General features: G+C 38.8%; 1 protein-coding gene across 1 annotated transcript; it reads right to left on the minus strand.

Annotated features, from left to right (window-relative positions):
* Positions 1 to 7,339: 7,339 nt before the first annotated feature.
* Positions 7,340 to 8,281, minus strand: LOC128101659 (olfactory receptor 4A5-like). The gene has a single exon (XM_052724961.1). It carries the CDS (start codon positions 8,279 to 8,281, stop codon positions 7,340 to 7,342), a length of 942 nt encoding a protein of 313 aa, XP_052580921.1.
* Between the last annotated feature and the right edge of the window lie 17,028 nt (positions 8,282 to 25,309).

The following is a 25,309-nucleotide window of genomic DNA, read 5'->3' on the forward strand; positions in this document are numbered from 1 at the left end:
TCTAACTAAGACTCTTATCCCTCATTCCTCAAGAGTCCCTTGGGTGAATAAATTTGGGGGCTGGTCCCCCACAGATGGTGACAGTGAGTAGGAACAAGGACAAAGAAAAAGACAAGAAAAAATAACCCTAGTCCTTGGAGAAAGGATTAAGGGGACATTGTTAGTGTAGGCATGCTGATAAGAAATTAAAAAATGGCCCGGGAATGAATGTTAACCCAACTCTGCCCAGTTGCTGGCCAGCAGGGAAAACTCCTGCAGGAAACGCTCCCCACCAAAAGCCCCCATCAGACCCTGTGGCCCAGTAACTTCCTGAGACATGAAATCACCAGCTCTCATTGGAAAAAAGTGGCTTCCTGAGACAGAATCTGCCAGCTCTCATTGGACCAAGAGAGGCTTCCTGAGACACAGAATCTGTCAGCTTTGACTGGACCAAGAGCCCTGATAAGACCAAGAGTGGCTCTCTGAGCCACAGAATCAACTAGCTTGGATTGGAACAAGAGCAGCTCCCTGAGATACAGAATCCGCCAGCTCCAATCAGACTAAGAGCTAAGATTGGACCAGAGAGGCCCCCTGAGACACAGACACCTCTTACACCTATTGGAGGAAGGGATGGGTAGATGCCAGTGTAAAAATACATACAACAACTTAAAAAGCAATATGGCATCACCAGATCCTAGCCCTTCTACAACAGCAAGACCTGAACATCACAATGTAGAAGCAGAAGAAAGAAACCTTAAAAATAACTTCGAGAAGTTGCTAGAGGCCTTTAAAGAGCAAATGAAAATTTCCCTTAAAGAAATTGAGGAAAAGACAAACAAAAAAAAATTGGAAGAAATCAATAAATTCCTTAAAGAAAGCGAAGAAAACCATGAAAAAGCAATTAAACATGTGAGGGAAACAGTTCAAGACCTGAAAAGTGAAATAGAAACAATGAAGAAGACACAAACAGAGGGAATGCTGGAAATAGAAAATCTGAGTAAACAAACAAGAAACACAGATGCAAGCATAATCAACAGAATACAAGAGATGGACGAGAGGATCTCTGGTGTAGATGATAAAATAGAGGAAATAGATTCATCAGTCAAAGAAAATACCAAAGCCAAAAATGTCATAACACAAAATGTCCAGGAAATCTGGAATAATAATAGGGATAGAAGAAGGAGAAAAATACCAATTCTAAGGCACAGATACAAAAAACTTATAGAACATTAGATAGACTTGACCCCCCCCAAAAAAATCCCCTCACCACATAATAATCAAACCACTAAACAACAGAATAAAGAAAGAATATTAAGAGCAGTGAAGGAAAAAGGCCAAGTAACATATAAAGGCAGTCCCATTAGAATAACACCTGACTTTTCAATAGAGACTTTGAAACCCAGAAAGTTCTGGATAGATGTAATGCAGACACTAAGAGACCACAGGTGCCAGCCCAGACTATTATACCCAGCAAAACTTTCAATCACCATAGACAGAGTGAACAAGACATTCCAAGACAAAACCAGATTTAAACAATACCTATCCACAAATCTGGCCCTACAGAAAGAACAAGAAGGAAAATTCCAACCTAAAGAAGTCAGATACACCCATGAAAACATAGGCAATAGATAATGCCACAGCAGCAAATCCCTAAGAAGGGAAATATACATACACTACCATTAAAAGATAACAGGAATTAACAACCACTGGTCATTAATATCCCTTAATATCAATGGACTTAATTCACCTATAAAAGACACAGGTTAACAGAATGGATATGAAATCAGGATCCATCTTTCTACTGCATACAAGAAGCACACCTCAACTTCAAAGACAGACACTACCTCAGAGTAAAACACTGGGAAAAGTCTTTCCAATCAAATGGATTTAAGAAGCAAACTGGTGTAGCTGTCCTAATACCCAACAAAATAGACTTCAAACTAAAATCAATCAAAAGAGATGAGAAGGATATTACATACTCATCACAGAAAAGATCCACCAAGATGAAATTTCAATTCTGAACAATTATGCCCCAAATACTAGCGAATCCACATATGTAAAAGAAATATTACTAAAGCTTAAATCACACATCAAAACTCACACATTAATAATGGGATACTTCAACATCACACTTTCACCTAGATATCAATGAAAATGAAGATACTACATACCCAAAATTATAGGACACTCTGAAAGCAGTGCTAAGAAGAAACTTCATAGCACTAAATGCCCACATAAAGAAGTTGGAAAAAACTCACACTAGTGACTTAACAGCACACCTAAAAGCTCTAGAACAAGAAGAAACAAAGTCACCTAGGAGGAATAAATGTCAGGAGATAATCAAATTGAGAGCTGAAATCAATAAAACAGAAGCAAAGAGAACAATACAAAAAATCAATAAAACAAAGAGTTGGTTCTTTGAGAAACTGAACAAGATAGACAAGCCTTTATCCAAACTAACCAAAAGGCAGAGAGAGAGCATACAAATTAACAAAATCAGAAATGAAAAGGGAGACATAACAACTGACAAAGAGGAAATCCAGAGAATCTTCAGATAATATTTGAAAAAAACTATACTCCACAAAATTGGAAACTCTAAAAGAAATGAACAATTTTCTAGATAGGTACCACATACCAAAGTTAAATCAAGACCACATAGACAATTTAAATAGACCAATAACACCTAAGAAAATAGAAAGTCATTAAAAGTCTCCCAACCAAAAAAGCCCATAACCAGATGTTTTCAATGCAGAATTCTACCAGATCTTCAAAGAAGAGTTAATACCAATACTCTTCAAATTGTTCCACACATCAGAAACAGAAGGACCATTACTGAACTAGAAACAGAAGGACCATTACTGAACTCCTTTTATGAGGCTATAGTTACTCTGATTCCCAAGCCAAACAAAGATGCAACAAAGAAAAAGAATTACAGACCAATCTCTGTCATGAACATTGATGCAAAAATACTCAATAAAATACTGGCAAACAGACTCCAAGAACACATCAAAACAATTATCAACCATGATCAAGTAGGCTTCACCCTAGAGATGCAAGGATGGTTGAACATATGAAAATCTGTCAATGTAATATACCATATAAACAAACTCAAAGGAAAAAAAACCACATGATCATTTCATTAGATGCTGAAAAGTCCTATGACAAAATCCAACACCCCTTCATGATAAAGGTCTTGGAGAGATCAGGAATGCAGTGAACATACCTAAATATGATAAAGGCTTTTTGCAGCAAGCCAACAGCCAACATCAAAGTAAATGGGGAGAAACTCAAAGCGATTCCACTAAGATCAGGAACAAGACAAGGCTGTCCACTCTCCCCATATTTATTCAACATAGTACTTGAAGTTCTAGCTAGAGTAATAAGACAACAAAAGGAGATCAACAGGATACAAATTGGAAAGGAAGAAGTGAAACATTCACTATTTGCTGATGATATGATAGTATACATAAGTGACCCCAAAGATTCAACCAGGGAACTCCTACAGCTGATAAACACCTCCAGTAATGTGACAGGATACAATATTAACTAAAAAAAATCAGTAGCCCTCCTAAATACAAATGATAAATGGGCTGAGAAAGAAATCAGAGAAACATCACCCTTTACAATAGCCACAAATAATATATAATACCTCGGGGTAACTCTAACTTAGCAAGTGAAAGACCTATATGACAAGAACTTTAAGTCTCTGAAGAATGAAATCAAAGAAGATATCAGAAAATGGAAAGATCTCCCATGCTCATGGATAGGTAGGATCAACATAGTAAAAATGGCAATCTTACCAAAAGCAATCTACAGATTCAATGCAATCCCCATCAAAATTTCAACACAATTCTTCACTGACCTGGAAAGAACAATACTCAACTTCATTTGGGAAAACAGAAAACGCAGCATAGCTAAAAGAATCCTGTACAACAAAGCCACCTCTGGAGGCATCACCATCCCTGACATCAAGCTCTACTACAGAGCTATAGTAATAAAGAACAGCTTGGTATTCGAATAAAAACCAACATGTGGACCAATGGAATCAAACTGAAGAACCTGACATTAACCCACACACTTATGAACACCTAATTTTTGACAAAGAAACCAAAACTCTACAATGGAAAAAAGAAAGTGTCTTCAGCAAGTGGTACTGGCATAACTGGACCTCAATATGTAGAAGATTGCAAATAAATTCATATCTGTCACCATGCACAAAACTCAAGTCCAAGTGGATCAAAGAACTCAATATAAAACCAGTTACATTGAACTTGATAGAAGAGGAAGTAGAAAATAGTCTTGAGTTCATTGGCACAGAAGACCACTTCCTAAATATAACACCAGTAGCACAGACACTGAGAACTACAATTAATAAATGGGACCTCCTGAAACTGAGAAGCTTCTGTAAGGCAAAGGACACAGTAAATAAGAGAAAACGACAGCCTACAGAATGGGAAAATATTTTCACCAACCCCACTTCTGACAGAGGGCTGATCTCCAAAATAAATAAAGAACTCCAGAAACTAGACACCAAAATACCAAACAATCCAATTTAAAAATGGGCTACAGAGCTAAACAGAGAATTCTCAAAGGAAGAATTTCATATGGCTAAAAGACATTTAAGGAATTGCTCAGCATCCTTAATCATCAGGGAGATGCAAATCAAAAAAAAATGACTCTGAGATACTCTCTTAAACCTATCAGAATGGCTAAGATCAAAAGCACTGCAGACAGCTAATGTTGAAGAGGATGTGGAGCAAGGGGAACACTCCTACACTGTTGATGGGAGTGCAAACTGGTACAGCCGCTTTGGAAATCAGTATGGTGGTTTCTCAGAAAATTGGGAATCAATCTACCTCGAGTCCCAGCTATACTACTCTTGGACACATACCCAAGGAATGCTCAATCATACCACAAGGACACATGCTCAATTATGTTCATAACAGCATTATTCATAATAGCCAGAACCTGGAAACAACCTATATGCCCCTCAACCAAAGAATGGCTTAAGAAAATGTGGTACATATACACAATGGAGTACTACTCAGCAGAGAAAAACAGTGACATTATGAAATTTGCAGGCAAATAGATGGAACTAGAAAATATCATCCTGAGTGGGGTAACCCAGACTCAGAAGGGCAAACATGGTATGTGCTCACTCATAAGTGGATACTAGATGTAAAGCAAAACATAATCAGACAACAAACCACAACTCCGCAGAAGCCAACTAATAAGCAAGACCCAAAAAGGGATGCATGGATCACCCTAGGAAGGGGAAATAGTCAATTCTTCCATGAGTAAATTGGGGATGAGGGGTGGGCAATGGAAGGTAGGAGATAGGGGATGAGAACATAAGGGAATGGGATGGTTGAGCTGAAACAGGGATGGAGGGGGAAGGCAATGAAAGAAATATCATGATAGAGGGAGATACCATAGGGATAGAGAGAAATCCAGGGCTAGGGAAATTGCCAGAAATCCCCAAGGATGACCCCAGCTTGGACTACTAGCAATAATGGAGAGGGTTCCAAACCAAACTGGTCTACCCCAGTGATTATACCAGTGAATACTCAACTGTCATCACAGAGCGTTTCTCCAGGAACTGACAAAAGCAGATGCAGAGATCCACAGCCAACACTAGGCAGAGCTCCAAGAGTCCAGACAGAGAGAGAGAGGATGGATTCTATGAGCAAGTGCATCAGGGTCATGATGCATTGAAACATACAGAGATGACCAAACCAAACTAGTGGTAAATCATAAAAGTTGGATCAATGGCTGTGGAGCCTACATGGAACTGGACTAGGCCCTCTGCATGATGAGACAGTTGTATAGCCTGACCTACTTGGGGGGGGGGGGGTCCCCTGGCAGTAGGATCAGAATCCATCTCTGGTGCATGAGAGGGCTTTTCAGAGACCACTACCTATGATGGGACACCTCATGCAGCCTTGAGGCAGGGGGAAGGGCTTGGACCTACCTCTACTGCATGTGCCTCCATGAGAGGCCTTGCCTTCCTGTAGGTGGGACTGGGGTGGGTTGAGAGGGCAGGCAGGGGGGTGGGAGGAGGGAAGAGGGGGATCTTTGGTGTGTAAAATGAATGGAAAATTTTTCTTAATATAAAAAAAGAAATTAAAAAATGAAGGCAATGGTATTTCATTCTTGGGTGTATAGCTTAGGGGTGAAATACCACAATCCTGCAGATTTCTCTCTATCTAGGTTTTCTCTCTCTCTCTCTCTCTCTCTCTCTCTCTCTCTCTCTCTCTCTCTCTCTCTTATCTATAAAAATTAAGGAAGGTAGAGTGTAGTAATATAGTGCAGGAAGAAATTTAGAGTAAGGTAGTATATATAATTATTGGGTTAAGAAATATCTTATAGATGTTTGCTTTAGTGTTAAGTTATTTCTGTTATATGTATAGTGATAATAGTTAAGAGATTTCTTCTAGATGTTAAGGTTTATAAAGTAGACCTACAGAATGTAAGTTTAAATAAAGGTTTAAGTGAGACTTAGGTAAGGTTTAAAAATTAGTCCTATAGAATGTAAGCCTTCCCTGAGACCCACTCCCCATCCCCTCTTCCCAAAGGGTAGGGACTCCCATGGGGAGTCAGCAAAGCCTGAAAAGTTCAGTTGAGGTAGGAAAAGGTTGCGAGGGAAGATGAAGGTGGGTAGGAGAGGAGGAAGATCTGGGAGTAGGTATGGAAGGAGAAAAAAACATAATCAAAATATATTACATGACAAAATTTTATAGTTGAAGTTTTCTCCTGTCCTGAGCAGCCCCACGGACCCTGCAACCACTTATAAAATAATCACTCAGAAACTTATATTAATTAAACTGCTTAGCCATTAGCTCAGGCCTACCACTGACTAGATCTTACATTTAAACTCAGCCCATTTCTGTTAATGTATATGTCACCACGTGTTCCATGGCTTTACCTGTTGCTTTTACATGCTGCTCCCTGGATGGCAGGCTGGTATCTCCTCCTCAGCCTTCCTGTTTCCACAATTCTTTTCTCTGCTTGTCCCGCCTATACTTCCTGCCTGGCTACTGGCCAATCAGCATTTTATTTATACAGAGCGATATCCACAGCAAAATTTTAAAGAAAACCATTTATTAAAAATTTCATAAAACTATAATACATAATTTATCAAAAAATTTGTTAAAATGTATAGCCAATAAAATAATAATACTATGCCCAACCACACTAATTGTAAAAAAAAAAAAAAAACACAACAAAAACAATACTTTCCCATGACATTCACAATAACAGTAGTTTCACAATATCAAGTGAATATTGTGAATGTTCAAGATGGAACACACGCTACTACAATTTATCCATGATTGTTGCCTAGTGCTTAGCAATATAAGCATCAAGAAGAAAGTCTCATTCTATTTGGACTTAACAGTTTTTGCAGGAGCTTTCCCATAGAATTTTTCATCTCTGAATTCCTCAAAGTATATATTAAAGGATTCAACATGGGAGTGACAATAGTATAAAATACAGTAATAGCTTTATCAACAGGCAAATTAGAAACAGGTCTAACATACATGAAAATACAGGGAACAAAAAAGAGGAAAACCACAGTGATATGGGAGCTGCAGGTAGACAGGGCTTTACGCCTCCCTTCCTGACTGTGATTCTTGAGAGATCTTAGGATGATTCCATAGGAGAGTAGGAGGAGGATGAAGATCACTATACACATGGCTCCATTATTGCCAATGACAGAGAGGCCAATGAAGTAGGTGTCAGTGCATGCAAGTAGCAGTAATGGGTAGATGTCACAGGCAAAGTGGTCAATGATATTAGGACCACAGAAAGGAAGTTTATACACAGCAAGAACTTGAAACAAAGCATGTGCAAAACCTCCTGCCCAGGCCATCACTAAGAAGATGATACATACCCGTCGATTCATGATAATCAAATAATGCAGAGGCTTACAGATGGCCACATAACGATCACAGGCCATTGCTGCTAGAATAGCAATCTCAGTACCACCAAATAAATGCTCTATAAAGAGCTGGCTGATGCATGCTGTGAAGGAGATGGTCTTCTTATCACGGAGTAAGTCTACAATCAACTTGGGTGAGATGGCAGTGGAATAAACAGCATCCATGAGTGACAGAGAGGCAAGGAAGAAGTACATTGGGGAGCCCAAGGAGGGGCTGACAATCACTGTCCCCACTATGAGCAGATTTCCCACCATTGTCACAATGTAGATGAATAAAAACATAACAAATAATACTTTTTGCCCAGCAGGATCCTGAGTGAAACCCAGCAGGACAAACTCGGTGACATTGTTGTTCTGGTCCATTTATTCTTCCATCAGGCTTGTTTCAGAGAAGGAGATCAGGAGACTAGGACCTGACATGAATTATGAACAAGACTGTGAGTCCATTCTGTTATAATGCACATACTGTCTTCTACAGTAGTTAACCCGTAGTAGCAATTTAGTAAATATCTGTTGAGCTTCCCCTTGAAACAAATTTCATTCCATTTCTGTTAATAAATCTATAATTACTAGGTTTATCTCAATATCAGTGAATCTCTAGACAGAAATACAGACAGGGGTATCTGTGTCACCCACACATTTAAAAGTATTTAAAATTCATTACACAGTAGTCTATATAATGGGAAAAGATCTTTGCCAACCCCACATCTGACAGAGAGCTGACATCCAAAATATATAAAGAATTCAAGAAAGTAGACATCAAAAAACCAAATGATGCAATTAAAATTAGAGTACAGATGTAAACAGAGAATCCTCAACGGAAGAACCTCAAATGAATGAGAATCCCTTAAAGAAATGCTCAACATCCTTAGTCATCAGAGAAATGCAAATCAAATTTACTCTGAGATTCCATCTAAAACCTGTCAGAATGACTAAGATCAAAAACACAAGTGACAGCTCATGCTGGTGAGGATATAAAGCAAGGAGAACACTCCTTCATTGCTGGTAGGAATGCAAATTTGTATAGCCACTTTGGAAATCAAAATGGCAGTTTCTCAGAAAATTTGGAATCATTCTACCTCAAGGCCCAGCTATACCACTCCTGGGCACATACCCAAAGGACACTCAATCCTACATCAAGGACACTTGCACAATTATGTTCATAGCAGCTTTATTCACAATTACAAGAACCTGAAAACAGCCTAGCTGTCCCTCACCAAATAATGGATAAAGAAAATGTGGTCCATTTACACAATTAAGTGTTACTCAGCTGTTAAAAACAAAGACATAATAAATTTTTTGGCAAATGGATAGAACTGGAAAAGATCATCTTGAGTGATGTAACCCAGACTCAGAAAGACAAACATAGAATGTACTTACTCATAAGTGGATATTAGCTATTAAGTAAAGGATAACCATTCTACAAGCCACAGACCCAAAGAAGCTAAATAATGAGGCATGCTGAAGGGTGGATGCATGGATCTCACTGTGAAGGTGAAATAGAATAGACACTGTGTTTGGACAGGAGGAGGGGTCTGGATGTGAGGGTAAGGTTAGGAACAGGAGGGGTTAGGTGGGAGGAGGTTGGAGGGAGAGAGTACTAGGAGAGACAACCGGAATCGAGGGGCATCTCTGGAATGAGTTAGAAATCTAGTGCAATGGAAAGCCCCAGCAATTTATCAGGGTAACTCTAGCTAAGACTCCTAGTAATAGAGGAGATGGAACCTGAACTAGCCATCTCCTGTTTCCAGGCAAGACTTCCAGTGGAGGGATTAGAAAACCAGCCCAGCCACACAACCTTCGACCTACAATTTGACCTGCCTACAAGATGTTTTGGGGTAAAGGTGGAACAGAAATTGTGGGAGAGACCAATCAATGACTGGCCCAGCTTGAGACCCATACTATGAAAGGGAGTTTACCCCTAAGGGCCTCACCTAGGAATTCACTGTCTGGGTCTCCAAAAGCATAACACTCAAAGAAAATTATAGCCAAAATGCAAAGGTGTTGATTGTATTCATTTTCTAAGCATAAGTACAAACATGTCTCTGTTTGCATCCTGAAAACCAAGGAGATTGGACAGTCTTTCCCAGTTTCACAGTCTCTAATGGTCTACAGCACTGTTACTTCTGACCTCTCTCCCTTCTATTCTATTGTCATTTTCCCCTTTTTCATATTTGCACAATATTTCCAAGTTTAACGTGGCTTCCTGAATGATACAAATAATGTAAAATTGAATGTAATAACTACTGTGACCAAATAATGTCTCTAATTTTTTTGTACAAGGTGTAGCAAAAAAGAATCTGAGAAATACTCGTTCAGGAAAAGAGCAGAGATGAAGGCTGTGGACCCTGAGGCCACACACCTGGTTACAGCATGAGGATTATTCCTGTTGTATCATCCTGATCTTGGCCATCTTAGTAAGTCTCCCTCTGCCTCTGTTGCACCATTTGTACCACAGGGACTTCCATAATATCCCTCTCCTAGAGTGTTCTGTTGGTGTTCTTACAAATGCCCATACCTCATTCAGAACATCAGACATCTCAGTGGTGGCTACGATTGCTATTCTTGGATGTTTCACTGTGAGCACCCGCTGACAATAAGTCATGAGAATTTCTGTCCATTAACAGCAATATAGACATAGTCTGGGTTAGAAAAATCAGCATATGTGTTGCTCATGAACTACTTTTTGGATTTAGATTGAAATCGTATATCTTAGGAATGATTTGTTTTATTATAAATACCAATTAATTTATCGTATTTAAAATATTATCAATATTTACCTGTGAAAAAAGATATTTGGACTAATAGCGAGCAAAATTCCATTAGCACAGACTTGTCATCAAGAAGGCCATGTGCAGAGTCAGAGTGGTTGTAGAAGCGGTTGGGATGCATCTTACACATGTCTCATTCACATATATGCTTCCATCTGAATCAGAACATCTATCATTGTCATTCTTGAAGTTCCCAACTGCCAAAGGCTACCTGTCACGGAGCATAAGAATATTGTATCACTTAAGCAAAGTCTGTCTTCTATATTTTATTTCTACACAGTTCAGTTGCATTCAGTATTGATCAACATTGGTTTTTACCAGGTTAAACCTTTTAGAGTCTAATGTGATTAGTCATGTAATAGAGAAAAAACAGAGTACATAAGCTACACACTGCTAGACTTATATATAATGTACAGTATCAAAGGGTTGATTCTATAAACACTGGAAAATAGTATGACTACTTTCAATTTGCATGAATATTAACAGTTATAGAAAAATAATAGTTTAATCCAGTTTTTAAGAACAAATCATTTTTTGAAAAATGGTCTTCTATTTAATAACTTGCATAGCACTGAACTTTTATTAACCCTAAAGAGGAGTGAAGTAATATCACTTGCCAAAACAAAGATGCAATTGAAAATAAACATATTAGTCAACTTATCAGTATCAGAAGGAATAGTATTATATTTTCTCTTGCTTGTGAGTCTTAGACTTTCAGTAGAATAAAATCATATACTCACAGAAGATATGAGAGTGGAAGGGAAAATATCCAGGAAAATAAGAGGGGCTTGAGGGGAAAAAAGGGGGTAAAGGAGAGGAGAGCAGGGACATGCAGGATAGTGTTTGCTCCAATCACACCAAATAATTTCATGAAAATGTCTTCACATAATCCAATGAAATGTTTTAAATACCCTGTGCAGTATTGTTCAATAACAGTCTAAAAAGCCTCTGTGGTAGTTGATGTATTCTTATATTATTTTCTCTATTTACATATAATAACATATTCATTGGGCAATTTCAAAAGATACAAACATAAAATACAACATCAAGCAACTAAAGTATAATACATATTTGGTCTTGTACACCTTAAGCACTTGAGAGGAGACGCAATTTTTAACTTTCCTGTTTAAATATATTCTAAAGTGATTAGGCATCCTTTTTAATAAAATGCAATGCCCCAAAAAACAAAAATAATAAATCGCTGTCCTTTAATCTATATATAATATTAATAATACAATAGTAATATAATGTTTCACTTGCCTTTTTGTTAAAATGTTACATAACCCCCCAAAAAGCAATCTTTGACACTAATAGTAAATATACTTATATTTTATGATAAATTTCTTTGTGTAGCATCTGAATTTTCCCAAGTTAGATACTTGCTGTGAGAACATATGACTTAAAATATCAGCTGTATTTCCTGTATGCAGAAGACCCCAGGAAATTGATACTATACACAAACTGCCATAACAATGAATACAGCATAAGGATGGGATACATCAAGGGTTAAATACCAGAGGTTTACTGGGTCATTTGATCAGGAAAACTTTTCTTCCATTTATATTCACAATACTGTCTATGGCTTTCACACCATCACTACTTAAATAGTTAAGCTTGTTAAAATATTTGGAACAAGTTCAAACGAGCTCATCTCTTTTGAACAGACTTCTTTTCAATAATCCCTAGAGGTAAAAACCTTGCGTCTTGCCAAGAATGAGTAGCTAATAGCCAAGCTGATTTTAAAAAATCTATAATAAGAAAACAAATTTCCTGGTATACTGATCAAGAAACTACGAGCTAATGTTGAAGTATGAAATATTTAAATAATGTGGGTAGCATTTAAAATATCTTTGAGGAGGAAGCAACCTCAGTCCCCATTCCCAGTATCACCTAGCAAACCATAGTCCTTCACTGATGATCAGAGAGAATCTGCACAGCTGCTTTGAGCTGCAGAGTTTGAAATGCAGTCTGTAAAGCTTGTACTTATTATCTAATGTTGGGACAGACAATGTTTCTGCTATTTGGTAGCATGGAAGCTTTTGATGGAGGCCTTAATTTATGTGAACTAGGACTATAATAACTTTCATTGTGTTCATTTAATTCTGTAATTACTGTATGATATTAATTGAGTAACTCCACTAGTAAAAGTTATTTTTAAAAAAATAACACTGATTAAGAACTTCCTGTTACTGAGCTTTTTATTTGGTCATCAGCTCCAGTGAGTAGATGCTCCCATGTGCTTACTTCCAGGTTAGATCTTCTGTGTCACAAAGACCTAGATACAAGGTCACAGCACTGGCAGCTGATAGGTTCCACTAAAATATGCAATTAAAATTTGTGTGACAAATTATTTAATGCAGCAACCTCAAATGTGTTATTTGTAAAATAAAGAACATGCCTGATAAAGATGTTTTTCCTGTTAGGAAATGGAAGGAACAGATATGGGTACAAATTTTTTAGGTTAAAATAAGCGAGACGGTTGTGTAGCTTGATCTGCTTAAGGGGCCCCCTGGCAGTAGAATCAGGATCAATCCCTGGTGCATGTGCTGGCTTTTTGGGGCCCACTACCTATGGTAGGACACCTTGTACAGCCTTGAGGCAGGAAGAGGGGCTTGGACCTGCCTCTACCGAATGTACCAGGCTCTGCTGACTCCCCATGGGAGGCCTTACCTTCTTGAAGGAGGGAATAGCGGGTGGGTTGGGGAGGAAGGCTGGAGGAGCAGGAGGAGGGAAGAGGGGGATCTGTGATTGATATGTAAAATGAATAAAAAAATTCTCAATAATAAAAAATTATAACTCAAAGATGGAGAATTGAAATATAGGAAGACATTGTATTCTTTGTCCTTTCCATCTGAATTCAAACACCTACTAAAGCTTTCCACTTACTGTTTTCCACATCATATGATGATTCCAACAAATCAAAATCCAAAACTGCATGTAAGAAAAAATAAGCTTAATAACTAAAAGTGTTGACACACCAACCAGAACATGACTGCCAGCTGAACCATGCCCCTATCTATGTTCTGTTCCCAGGGTCTCTTTACTAGGCCCATGCTGTCCTAGCTTTTCCCTGGCCCCACTACTGGGCCCTGCCCCCAACCGCAAAAAACTTCCACCACTCAGGAGCAGGCCACACTACCAGAACCAGCACAATCCACACCAGCTTAAACAGACTTCAGCTACTCAGGTGCAAACCACACCAGTCAGAAAAACAGAGAGCCCCCCTGCTGCACCAAAGGCCAAGCTAACCACCAGAAAGCCAGGTTCCCACTTGGACAAGACTCTAAACTAGACCAGAGGTCATACCAGCTGCCAGAAATCCAGGCCATAAAGACTAGAAAATCAAAGAGAATACAGAAACAAAAAACCAAAACACCCATCCAACAAATACAAACTCAGAAATCAAGGTTAGAACTAATTATCCCAACCCCAGATGCCTAAACACCAGTGTCAAAACACAAACAACAGCATCCAGGAGAGTATGTCACCACCATCCCAGCCATCCCACTACATCAAGACCTGAACATTTCAATGCAGCCAAAGCATGTGAAAATGACCTTAAGAACAACAATATGAAGATGGTAGAGGCCCTTTAAAAGGAAATGAAAAAAATCCTTAAAGAAATCAAGGGAAAAAACCGAACAGTTAGAGGAAATTAACAAATCAGTTAAAGAATGTGAAGAAAGCCAAAACAGGTGAAGAAAACGATTCATGACATGAAAATCAAAATAGAAGCAATAGGGAAAACACAAACTGAAGGAATTCAGAAAATGGAAAATCTGGTTAAGCAGACAGGAGCTCCAACAGACTAGAAAGATGAAAGAGAGAGTCTTAGGCATTGAAGACACAACGGAAGAAATAAATTTAGTGGTTAAAGAATATGCTAGATCTGCCGGGCGGTGGTGGCGCACGCCTTTAATCCCAGCACTCGGGAGGCAGAGCCAGGCGGATCTCTGTGAGTTCGAGGCCAGCCTGGTCTCCAAAGCGAGTTCCAGGAAAGGCGCAAAGCTACACAGAGAAACCCTGTCTCGAAAAAAAAACCAAAAAAAAAAAAAAAAAAAAAAGAATATGCTAGATCTAAAAACTCCTAACATGAAACACCTAGGCGATCTGGAAAACCATGAAAAGACAAACCTAAGAATAATAGGAGTAGAAGAAGAAGAATCTCAGCACAAAATCCCATAAAATACATTTAACAAAATTTCCCTAACTTAAAGAAGGACATGCCTATAAAGGTACAAGAAGCTTACAGAACACCAAACAGATTGGATCAGAAAAGAAAGTCCTTGCATCACATAATAATCAAAATATGAAACATACAAAACAAAAGAGAATATTAAAAGCTGAATGGGGAAAGGGGCAAGTAACATATAAAGGCAGAACTGTAAGAATTACACCTGATTTCTCAACAGAGACTCTAAAAGCCAGAAGGGCCTGGACAGATGTCTAGCAGACTCTAAGAGACCACTGAGACCAGCCCAAACTAACATACCCAGCAAAACTTTCAATCACCATATATGAAGAAAACAAGATATTCCAGGACAAAGTCAAATTTAAACTTATCTATCTACAAATCAAGCCCTACAGAAGGTCTTAGAAGGAAAATTACAATGCAAAGAAGTTAACTACATCCACAAAAACCCAGGCAATAGATAATTCCACACCAGCAAAACCCAAAAAAGGGAAACACACACACACACACACACACACACACACACACACACACACACACACACAGCAACAACAACAACATAATAATAATAACAGAAACAATCACTGGTCATTAATATATCTCAATAGCAATGAACTCAATAACCAATAAAAAGATAGTCTAACAGAATGGATCAAGGAAGAAATAAAGAAATTAAAACTTCCTATAACTCAATAAAAATGAATGCACAACATACCCAAACTTATTGGACACAAGGAAAGCAGTGCTAAGAGGAAAGTTATTAATACTAAGTGTCTGCATGAAGAAATTAGAAAATTCCTTACCAGTGACTTAACAGCACTCCTGAAAACTCTAGATCAAAATGAAACAGACACACACAAGAAGAGTATAAAGGCAGGAATTAATCAAATTGAGGACTGAAATCAATAAAATAGAAACAAAGAGAACAATACAAAGAATCAATGAAACAAAGAGTTGGTTCTTTGAGAAAATAAACAAGATAGGAAAATCCTTATCCAAACTAATCAAAAGGCAGAGAAAGGATATCCAAATTAACAAAAATCAGAAATAAAAAGGGGATATAACAACAGACACAGGAAATCCAGAGAATCATTGGGTCATATTTCAAAAACCTGTACTCCACAAAATTGGGAAATGTAAAAGAAATGGACAATTTTCTTAATAAATACTACTTACCAAAGTTAAATCAAGCAGACAATTTAATTAGACCCATAACCCCCAAGGAAATAGAAGCAGTCAGTAAGTCTCCCAACCAAGAAGAAAAAAGCCTAGGGCCAGATGGTTTCAGTGCATACTTCTGCCAGACCTTCAAGAAAGAGCTAATACCAATACTCCTCAAATTATTCCACATAATAGAAACAGGAGGAACATTGCCAAATTCATTTTATGAGACCACAGTAACTCTGATACACAAACCACACAAAGACCCAACAAGGAAAATAATTACAGACCAATTACCCTCATGAACATGGATGCAGAAATAGTAAAGTATTGGCAAACTGAATCCAAAAATACATCTGAAAGATCATCCACCATGATCAAGTGGTCTTCATTCCATAATAAAGGCAATATGTAGCAAGACCATAGCCAACATCAAATTAAATGAAGAGAAACTTAAAGCAATTTCACTAAAATTAAGGACAACATTGTTCACTCTCCATATCTATTCAATATAATATCTGAAGTTTTAGCTAGATAATAAGACAACATAAGGAAATCAATGGGGATACAAATTTCAACAGAAGAAGACAATGTATCACTATTTGAAAACCCCAAAAATTCAACCAGGAAACTCTTACAGATGATAAATACATCCAGTGAAGTGGCTTGATAAAAATTAACTCAAAATATCAATAGCCCTCCTATATACAAATGTTAAATGAGGTGAGAAAGAAATCAGGGAAATAAAACCCTTCACAATAGCTACAAATGATGTAAAATAACTTGCTGTAACTCTAACTAGGCAAGTGAAAGGCCTGTATGACAAGAGCTTCAAGTCTTTGAAGAAGGAAATTGAAGAAGATATCAGAATATGGAAAGATCTCCCATGTTCATGGACTGGTAGGATTAACAGTAAAAATGGCCATCTTTCCAAAATAAGTCTACAGATTCATAAAATCCCTCATTAAAATATAAACACAATTCTTTACAGACTTGAAAGAACAGTACTCTACTTCATATGGAAAAACAAGAAATCCAGCATAGCTAAAGCAATCCTGTGCAATAAAAGAATTTCTAGAGGAATCACCATCCCTGATTTCAAACTGTACTACAGAACAATAGTAATAAAAACCACGTGGTACTGGCCTAAAAACAGACAGATTGATCAATGGAATTGAATTGAAGACCCAGTAGTAAATCCACACACCAATGGACACTTGATTTTTGATAAAGAAGCCAAAATTATACAGTTGAAGAAAGAAAGCATCTTCAACAAATGGTGATGGTTTAACTGGATGTCTACATATAGAAGACTGCAAATAGATCCATATCTATCACCCTGCACAAAACTCAAGTCCAAGTGGATCAATGACCTCAACATAAAACAAGATACACTGAACCTGCTAAAAGAAGAACTGGGGAATATCCTCAAAGTCATTAGAACAGAAGATAACTACCTAAACAGAACACCAGTTACACAGGCACTAAGATCAACAATGAACCAATGGAACCTCATGAAACTGAAAAGTTTCTATAAGTCAAGCAACACTGTTACTAGGACGACAACACAGCCCACAGAATTGGAAAAGATTTTCACCAACTCCACATCTGACAGAGGACTAATATCCAAAATGTATAAAGAACTCAAGCAACTAGACATAATCCAATAAAAATAATCCAATTTAAAATGGGGTACAAATATGAACAGAAAATTCTCAACAGAAGAATCTCAAATGGCTAAGAAAAACTTAAAGAAATGTTCAACACTCTTAGCTATCTGGGAAATGCATATCAAAAGGACACTGAGCTACCTGTCAGAAGATCAATAAGATCTACCTCAAGACCCAGCTATACCACTCTTGGGCATATACCCAAAGAGCACTCCATCCTACCACAAGGAAACTTGCTCAAATATGTTCACTGAAGTTTTATCCATAATAGCCAGAAAATGGAAACAACTTAGATGTCTATCAGTCAAAAATGGATAAAGAAAATGTGGTACATTTATGCAATGAAGTGCTACTCAGCTGTTAAAAACAATGACATTGTGAAATTTGTAGGCAAATGGATAGAACTAGAAAAAAATCATTCTGAGTGAGGTAATCTAGTTGCAGAAAGACAAATATGGTACGTATTCAGTTATAAGTGTATATCAGCCATTAAGTAATGATAACCAAGCTACAATCAGTAAGAGATTAGATAAAGAGGAGTGCTCTAGTGGGGATGCATGGATCTCCTGGGAAAGAGTAAATAGAATAGATTTTGCTGGTGGACTATGGGTGGGTGAGGACAGAAGCAGGAGGAATAAGGTGCAGGGGAAAATGGGATTGAGGGGGAGAGTTCAGGAAGGGAAAGCTGGAACTGGGGGACACTTAGGGGACAGTGTGGAAACCTAGCCTGGAATCTATAAGGGTGATCCTAGGGAGAACACTGTGATAATGGAGGATGTGGAGTTTCAACTGGCCATTTTTGTAACCAGGCAAGGCTTCCAGTGGTGAGACTGGATTGCATTCAGTTGAGCTGTTAGCAGAAGGGGTTCTGTGGAGATCCCCCAAACAGTCAAGGCCAGAGTTAGAACAGAGGTCTGCTTTCTGCAAACTGATATTGGCGTCCTATTGTCAAGGACAGCATCCACACAGCTCATTGAACATGGATAGACCAAGCTCATCCCTATGTTCTAGTCTCTTTGGTATGGGAAGGTACTCTGCAGGATACTGAGCAAGAAATTTGGACATCAACCTAACTACAAAACCATTGATCTACAATCTGCCCTGCCTGCAAGATATGCTGGGACATTAATGGATCAGAACTTATGGGAGTGACAAGCAATGTCCGATTTAACTTGAGACCCACTCCATAATAGGGATTCCATGCCATACACTGCTTGCATGGTCAGGAATCAGAGACTGGATAGCCCAGAGACCTAGGACAATCCTGGGTTCTATAAGACAGCAGGCTGAGCAAGCCATGTGAAGCAAGCCAGTAAGCAACACACTTTCATTGCCTCTGCATCAGTTCCTGCCTCCAGGTTCCTGTCCTGTTCAAGTTCCCATCCTGACTTCCTTCAGTATTGAACAGCAATGGGGAAGTGTAAGTTGAATAAACATTGCCCCCCACACACACACACAACTTGCTTTTTGGTCATGATGTTTCATTGCATCAATAGAACCCCTAACCAAGACACCCTCTCTCAATCTATTGATTGCCCTCTTATAATCTATTCCCACCACTCCCTCCCTCAACTATTAACTTACAAAGGACTCCACTATCACAAATTTTATCTCTCCATACTCCTCCTGTCAAAAACTCATCACTCACTTTCCTTACTTGTCTTTCACTCCACACTTATCCCTTTACCACAGCATTCCCAAGACCCCCTTCACTTCTGTCTTTTAAAAAGCTCTCAAAGGCCTTTTACCCCATATCTCTCATACATATGAGGGTCCTTTAGCTACTTCTGCCTATACTTTTTTTTCTTTATATAATTAACTTAATTTCACATATCAGCCACGGATTCCCCTGTCCTCCCTCCTGCCATCCCCCAACCCTACCACCAATCTCCGGCCCCATTCTCACTGGATAAGTGAGACAGTTGATTAGCTTGAACTGTTTGGAAGGCCCCCAGGCAGTGGAGCTGGGATCTGTCCTTGGTCATGGGCTGGCTTTTTGGAGCCTGGGGCCTATGCTGGAACACTTTGCTCAGCCTTGGTGTAGGGAGGAGGGGACTAGACCTGCCTCTACCTATACTTTTTATATGGATGGCAGCTTCTTCCTGTCAGATGGCCACATCAGACTGACCCCCTCCAATATCAATATTGATCTTCACCATCTGGTTCCTGTTCCCTCAAGATCACCTGTTTACCACAAATTTCATCTCTCTTATACCACTCCTACTTTTCTTCTGCCTGAATGATTGCCAAACATCCACTGCCAATTGACTCTCTTAAATTCATCAACTGTCCACATGTCCTTGGACATCAAACATTCTGAACAAATCCTACACTCTCAAATACAATACATAACTAGACACCAGCCATCTCCTTTCTGACACACACATACTCTCATGGCCAAACCCTCACTTGGGTCAAGATCATCCAACAAACTCTTTCCTCAACTTCACTGTACCTTCTTCAGTGCTTCCCACTACTTTCTTGGCATCTCTCTTCAATGCCTTCTGTTAGTAGAACTCCCTCTCTGTGCCCCTTCTTACCAGTGCCTCACCCACACTACTGACCCTTGAAACACCTCAAGTATCCCTTTGGGAGTCAAAGCCAAGTTCTCTCAACCTTTCCATACCAACCTTAAAAACCTGTTATAGACCAGATGGAACATTTATCAAGAGCTTCCCCAATCATCCATATTCCTACAGTGTTTCAATTTCAAAACCCACCTGAACACCCAAGGAAAAACTATTCTGTTGTAACAACAGCCTTTCTAATTATGTTCTCCCCCCACACAACCAGACCGTGCATTCAAATAACAGTCATTCCCCAATTAACTGTATATAACCAATCTAAATTTTTCTGGCTCCTCTCAAGAACTCTCAAATAACCTCCAGATAAGTATGCCTGCCAACCAACAGCCTAAGTTTTCCTACCTTTTGCCTGTTCCTAAGACTGGGATCATTGATCACTGCTTCCTCCCTTTCCCTGGTATTGGGACTACTCTTCCCAACTACCAGGACCATGAACCTAAAATTTTCTTTTTTTAATTTAAATTTTTTTTATTCATTTTACATACCAACCACATATTGCCCTCTCATCCCTACTACCACTCCCTCCAGCATCTCCCCCCACCAAGTCCTGCCTCTCTATTCCCTCCTCCAAAAGGGTAAGACCTCCCATGGGGAATCAGCAAAGCCTGGTACATTCAGTTGAGGCAAGACCAAGCACCTCCCCCCTGCATCAAGACTGAGCAAGGCCTCCCACCATAGGGAATGGACCCCAGAAAGCCAGCTCATGCACCAGGGATAGATTCTGATCCCACTGCCAGAGGCCCCACAAACAGAATAAGCTACACAACTGTCTCCCTTATGCAGAGGGCCTAGTCCAGTCCCATGCAGATTCCATAGCTGTTGGTCTAAAGTTCATGAGTTCCTACGAGCTTGATTCAGTTGTCTCTGTAGATTTCCCCATCATGATGTTGACCGCCCCCCTTGCTCATATAATTCCTCTTCACTCTCTTCAACTGGACTCCTGGAGCTCAGCTTGGTGCTTGGCTAAGAATCTCTGCATCTGCTTCCATCAATTACTGGATTAAGACTCTGTGATGACAGGGTATTCACCAATCAGATTACCAAGATAGAGCAGTTCAGGCACCCTCTCCACTAAAGCTAGTAATCTAATCTTGGGTCATCCTTGTGGATTCCTGGGAACTTTCCTAGCACCAGGTTTCTCATTATTCCCATAATGTCTCTTTCTATCAAGATATCTCTTTCATTGCTTTCCCACTCCATCTCTGTTCCACCTTGATTATCCCATTGCCTTATGTTCTCATTCTCTATCCCCTCCTTTCTATTGCCCCTCAGACCCCATTTACTCATGGAGATCTCATCTGTTTCCCATCTCAAGGTGATCTATGTGTCCCTCTTAGGGTCATCCTTGTTTCCTAGCTTCTCTGGAACTGGAGGTTGTATTCTGGTTTTCCTTTGCTTTACATCTAGTATCCACTTATGAGTGAGCACACACCATGTTTGTCTTTCTGAGTCTGGGTTACCTCAGTCAGGGTGATATTTTCTAGTTCTATCCATTTGCCTGCAAATTTTGTGATGTCATTGTTTTTACAGCTGAGTAATATACCATTGTGTGTATGTACCACATTTTCTTTATCCATTCTTCAGTTGAGAGGAAGCTAGGTTGTTTCCAGGTTCTGGATATTATAAATAATACTGCTATGAACATAGTTGAGCAAGTGTCCTTGTGGTATGATTGAGCATGCCTTGGGTATATGCCAAAGAGTGGAATCATTGGGTCTTGAGGTAGATTGATACCCAATTACTTGAAAAGTCAACATTCTGTTTTCCAAAGTGGCTGTACAAGTTTGCACTCCCACCAACAGTGGAGGAGTGTTCCCCTTGCTCCACATCCTCTCCTGCATAAGCTGTCCTCAGTGTTTTTGATCTTAGCCATTCAGACAGGTATCTCAAAGTCATTTTGATTTGCATTTCCCTGATGATTCAGGATGTTAACCAATTTCTTAAATGACTTTTGGCCATTTGAGATTCTTCTGTTGAGAATTTTCTGTTTAGCTCTGGAGCCCATTTCTTAATTGGATTGCTTGGTATTTTGAAGTCAAGGTTCTTGAGTTCTTTACTTATTTTGGAGATCAGCCCTCTGTCAGATGTGGGACTAGTGAAGACCTTTTCCCATTCTGTAGGCTGTCATTTTTGTCTTATGACCATGTACTTTGCCTTACAGAAGCTTCTCAGTTTCAGGAGGTCCCATTTATTAATTCTTACTTTCAGTGTCTGTGCTACTGGTGTTATATTTCTTTTCTAACAGTTTCAGTGTAACTTGTTTTATATTGAGGTCTTTGATGCACTTGGAATTGAGTTTTGTGAATGGCGATAGATACGGATCTGTTTGCAATCTTCTACATGTTGAGGTCCAGTTAGTTATGCCAGCACCATTTGTTGAAGATGCTTTCTTTTTTCCATTGTACAGATTTGGTTTCTTTATCAAAAATCAGGTGTTCATAGGTGTGTGGGTTAATGTCAGGGTCTTCAAATCAATTACATTGGTCCACATGTTGGTTTTTATGCCAATACCAAGCTGTTCTTTATTACTATAGCTCTATAGTAGAGCTTGAGATCAGGGATGGTGATGCCTCCAGAGGTGGCTTTATTGTACAGGATTGTTTAGCTATCCTGGGTTTTTGTTTTTCCATATGAAGTTGAATATTGTTCTTTCCAGGTCTGTGAAGAATTGGGTTGGAATTTTGATGGGGATTGCATTTGATGGGGATTTTGGTAAGATTGCCATTTTTACTATGTTAATCCTATCTATCCACAAGAATGGGAGTTCTTTCCATTTTCTGACATCTTCTTCAATTTCTTTCTTCAGAGACAAAGTTCTTGTCATACAGGTCTTTCACTTGCTAAGTTGGAGTTACCCCAAGGTATTTAATATTATTTGTGGCTATTATAAAGGGTAATGTTTCTCTGATTTCTTTCTCAGCCCATTTATCATTTGTATATAGGAGAGTTACTGGTTTTTTTTTTTTTTTTAGTTAATCTTGTATCCTGCCACATTACTACAGTTGTTTATCAGCTGTATGAGTTCCCTGGTAGAATTTTTGGGGTCACTTACGTATACTCTTTCTGCCTGTAGTTTGGATAAGGGTTTGTCTGTCTTGTTAATTTTCTTGAAAGAACCAACTCTTTGTTTCATTGATTCTTTGTACTATTCTCTTTGTTTCTATTTTACTGATTTCAACCCTCAATTTGATTATTTCCTGGCATCTATTCCCCCTGGGTGAGTTTCCTTCTTTTTGTTCTATAGCTTTAGGATATGCTGTTAAGTCGCTAGTGTGAGATTTAGAGCTATGAATTTCCCTCTTTGTAGGACGAATCTTAAAAGGTCTTATTAATAAAAACAAACCTGAAGCCAGGTATTGGGGTGAATGATGGAAGATCAGAGAAGCAGAACAAGCCACAGCCACCTCACCTTGCCAATTCCTCAGCTTATTCTGTTTCCTCAGACTGGAAGCCTCTGTATCTTCATCCAAATGGCTCTCAGCTGAACTGCTGCTCAAAAGCCTAGAAGCTTAACCAGCCTAGTTCCTAGTCCTCACACCTTATATGGCTTTTTGCTCCCTGCCATCACGTCCTGGGATTAAAGCCGTGAGTCACCATGCCTGGCTGTTTCCAGTGTGGCTTTGAACTCACAGAGATCCAGATGGATCTCTGCCTCCCAAGTGATAGGGTTAAAGGCATGTGTGCCATCATTTTCTGGCCTCTATGTCTATCTAGTGGCTGTTCTGTCCTATGACCCCAGATAAGTTTATTAGGATGCACAATATATTCGGGGACACAATATATCACCACACCTTTTAGTACTGCTTTCATAGAGTCCCATAACTTTGGGTATGTTGTACATTCAATTTCATTGAATTCTAGGAAGTCTTTAATTTCTTTCTTTATTTCTTCCTTGACCCAGTAGTGATTCAGTTGAGCATTATTCAGTTTCCCTGCATTCTGTAATTAGTGTTGTTGCTGAATTGTAACTTTAAGCCATGGTGGTCTGATAAAATACAAGTGGCTATTTCAGTTTTTTTTTTTTTTTTGTATCTGTTGAGATTTGCTTTGTGACTGAGTATGTGGTCAATTTTAGAGAAGGTGCCATGGGGTGCTGAGAAGAAGATACATTCTTTTGTGTTTGGGTGGAATATTCTGTAGATGTCTATTAAGTCCATTTGTGTCATAACATCTGTTAGTTTCTTTGTTTCTCTGTTACATTTCTGTCTGGAAGACCTGTCCATTGGTGAAAGTGGGGTGTTGAAGTCTCCCACTATTTGTGTGTGGGGGCTTGATGTGTGATTTAAACTTTAGTAATGTTTCTTTTACATATGTGGGTGCCCTTGTATTTTGGGCATAAATGTTCAGAATTGAGACTTCATCTTGATGGACTTTTCCTGTAATGAATATGTAATATTGCAGTTGGAAGTTTTTCTGTGTCCCACACAGTCCACAGCCGCTCAGAACCAAGTAAACACACAAAGGCTTAATATTATTTATAACTGCTTGGCCATTAGCTGAGGCTAACTATTTACTAGCTCTTACACTTAAACTCAGCCCATTTCTGTTAATCTATATGTTGCCACATGTTCTGTGGCTTTACCTGTGTGTCATTACATACTGCTCCCTGGATGTGAGATGGAGTCTCCTGACTCAGCCTTCCTCTTCCCAACATTCTCCTTGTCTGCTTATCTCACCTATACATCCTGCCTGGCTACTGACCAATCAGCTTTTTATTTATCCACCAATCAGAGCAACACATTTACAGCACACAGAACATCCCACAGCACCTCCCCTTTTCTGTCTAATCAAAAAGGAAGGTTTTAATTTTAACATAGTAAAATTACATATAACAAACAGTTATCAAACAAGAATTACAGTTGCAATATCTAGTCTATTTGTATTTGGCAAAATTAAAGAAAATATTCTATCTATCCTGTATTTGTAAGTCTAAAGTTTCATATCTAATTTATCTTTTATCATAACCAAGGAAAATTATAATTATAACTATCTAGTCTTTAACTACACCAAAG

The sequence above is a fragment of the Peromyscus californicus genome, unplaced genomic scaffold (assembly GCF_007827085.1).
Source record: "Peromyscus californicus insignis strain IS unplaced genomic scaffold, ASM782708v3 Scaffold_7__1_contigs__length_154581171, whole genome shotgun sequence".
Lineage (NCBI taxonomy): Eukaryota > Metazoa > Chordata > Mammalia > Rodentia > Cricetidae > Peromyscus > Peromyscus californicus.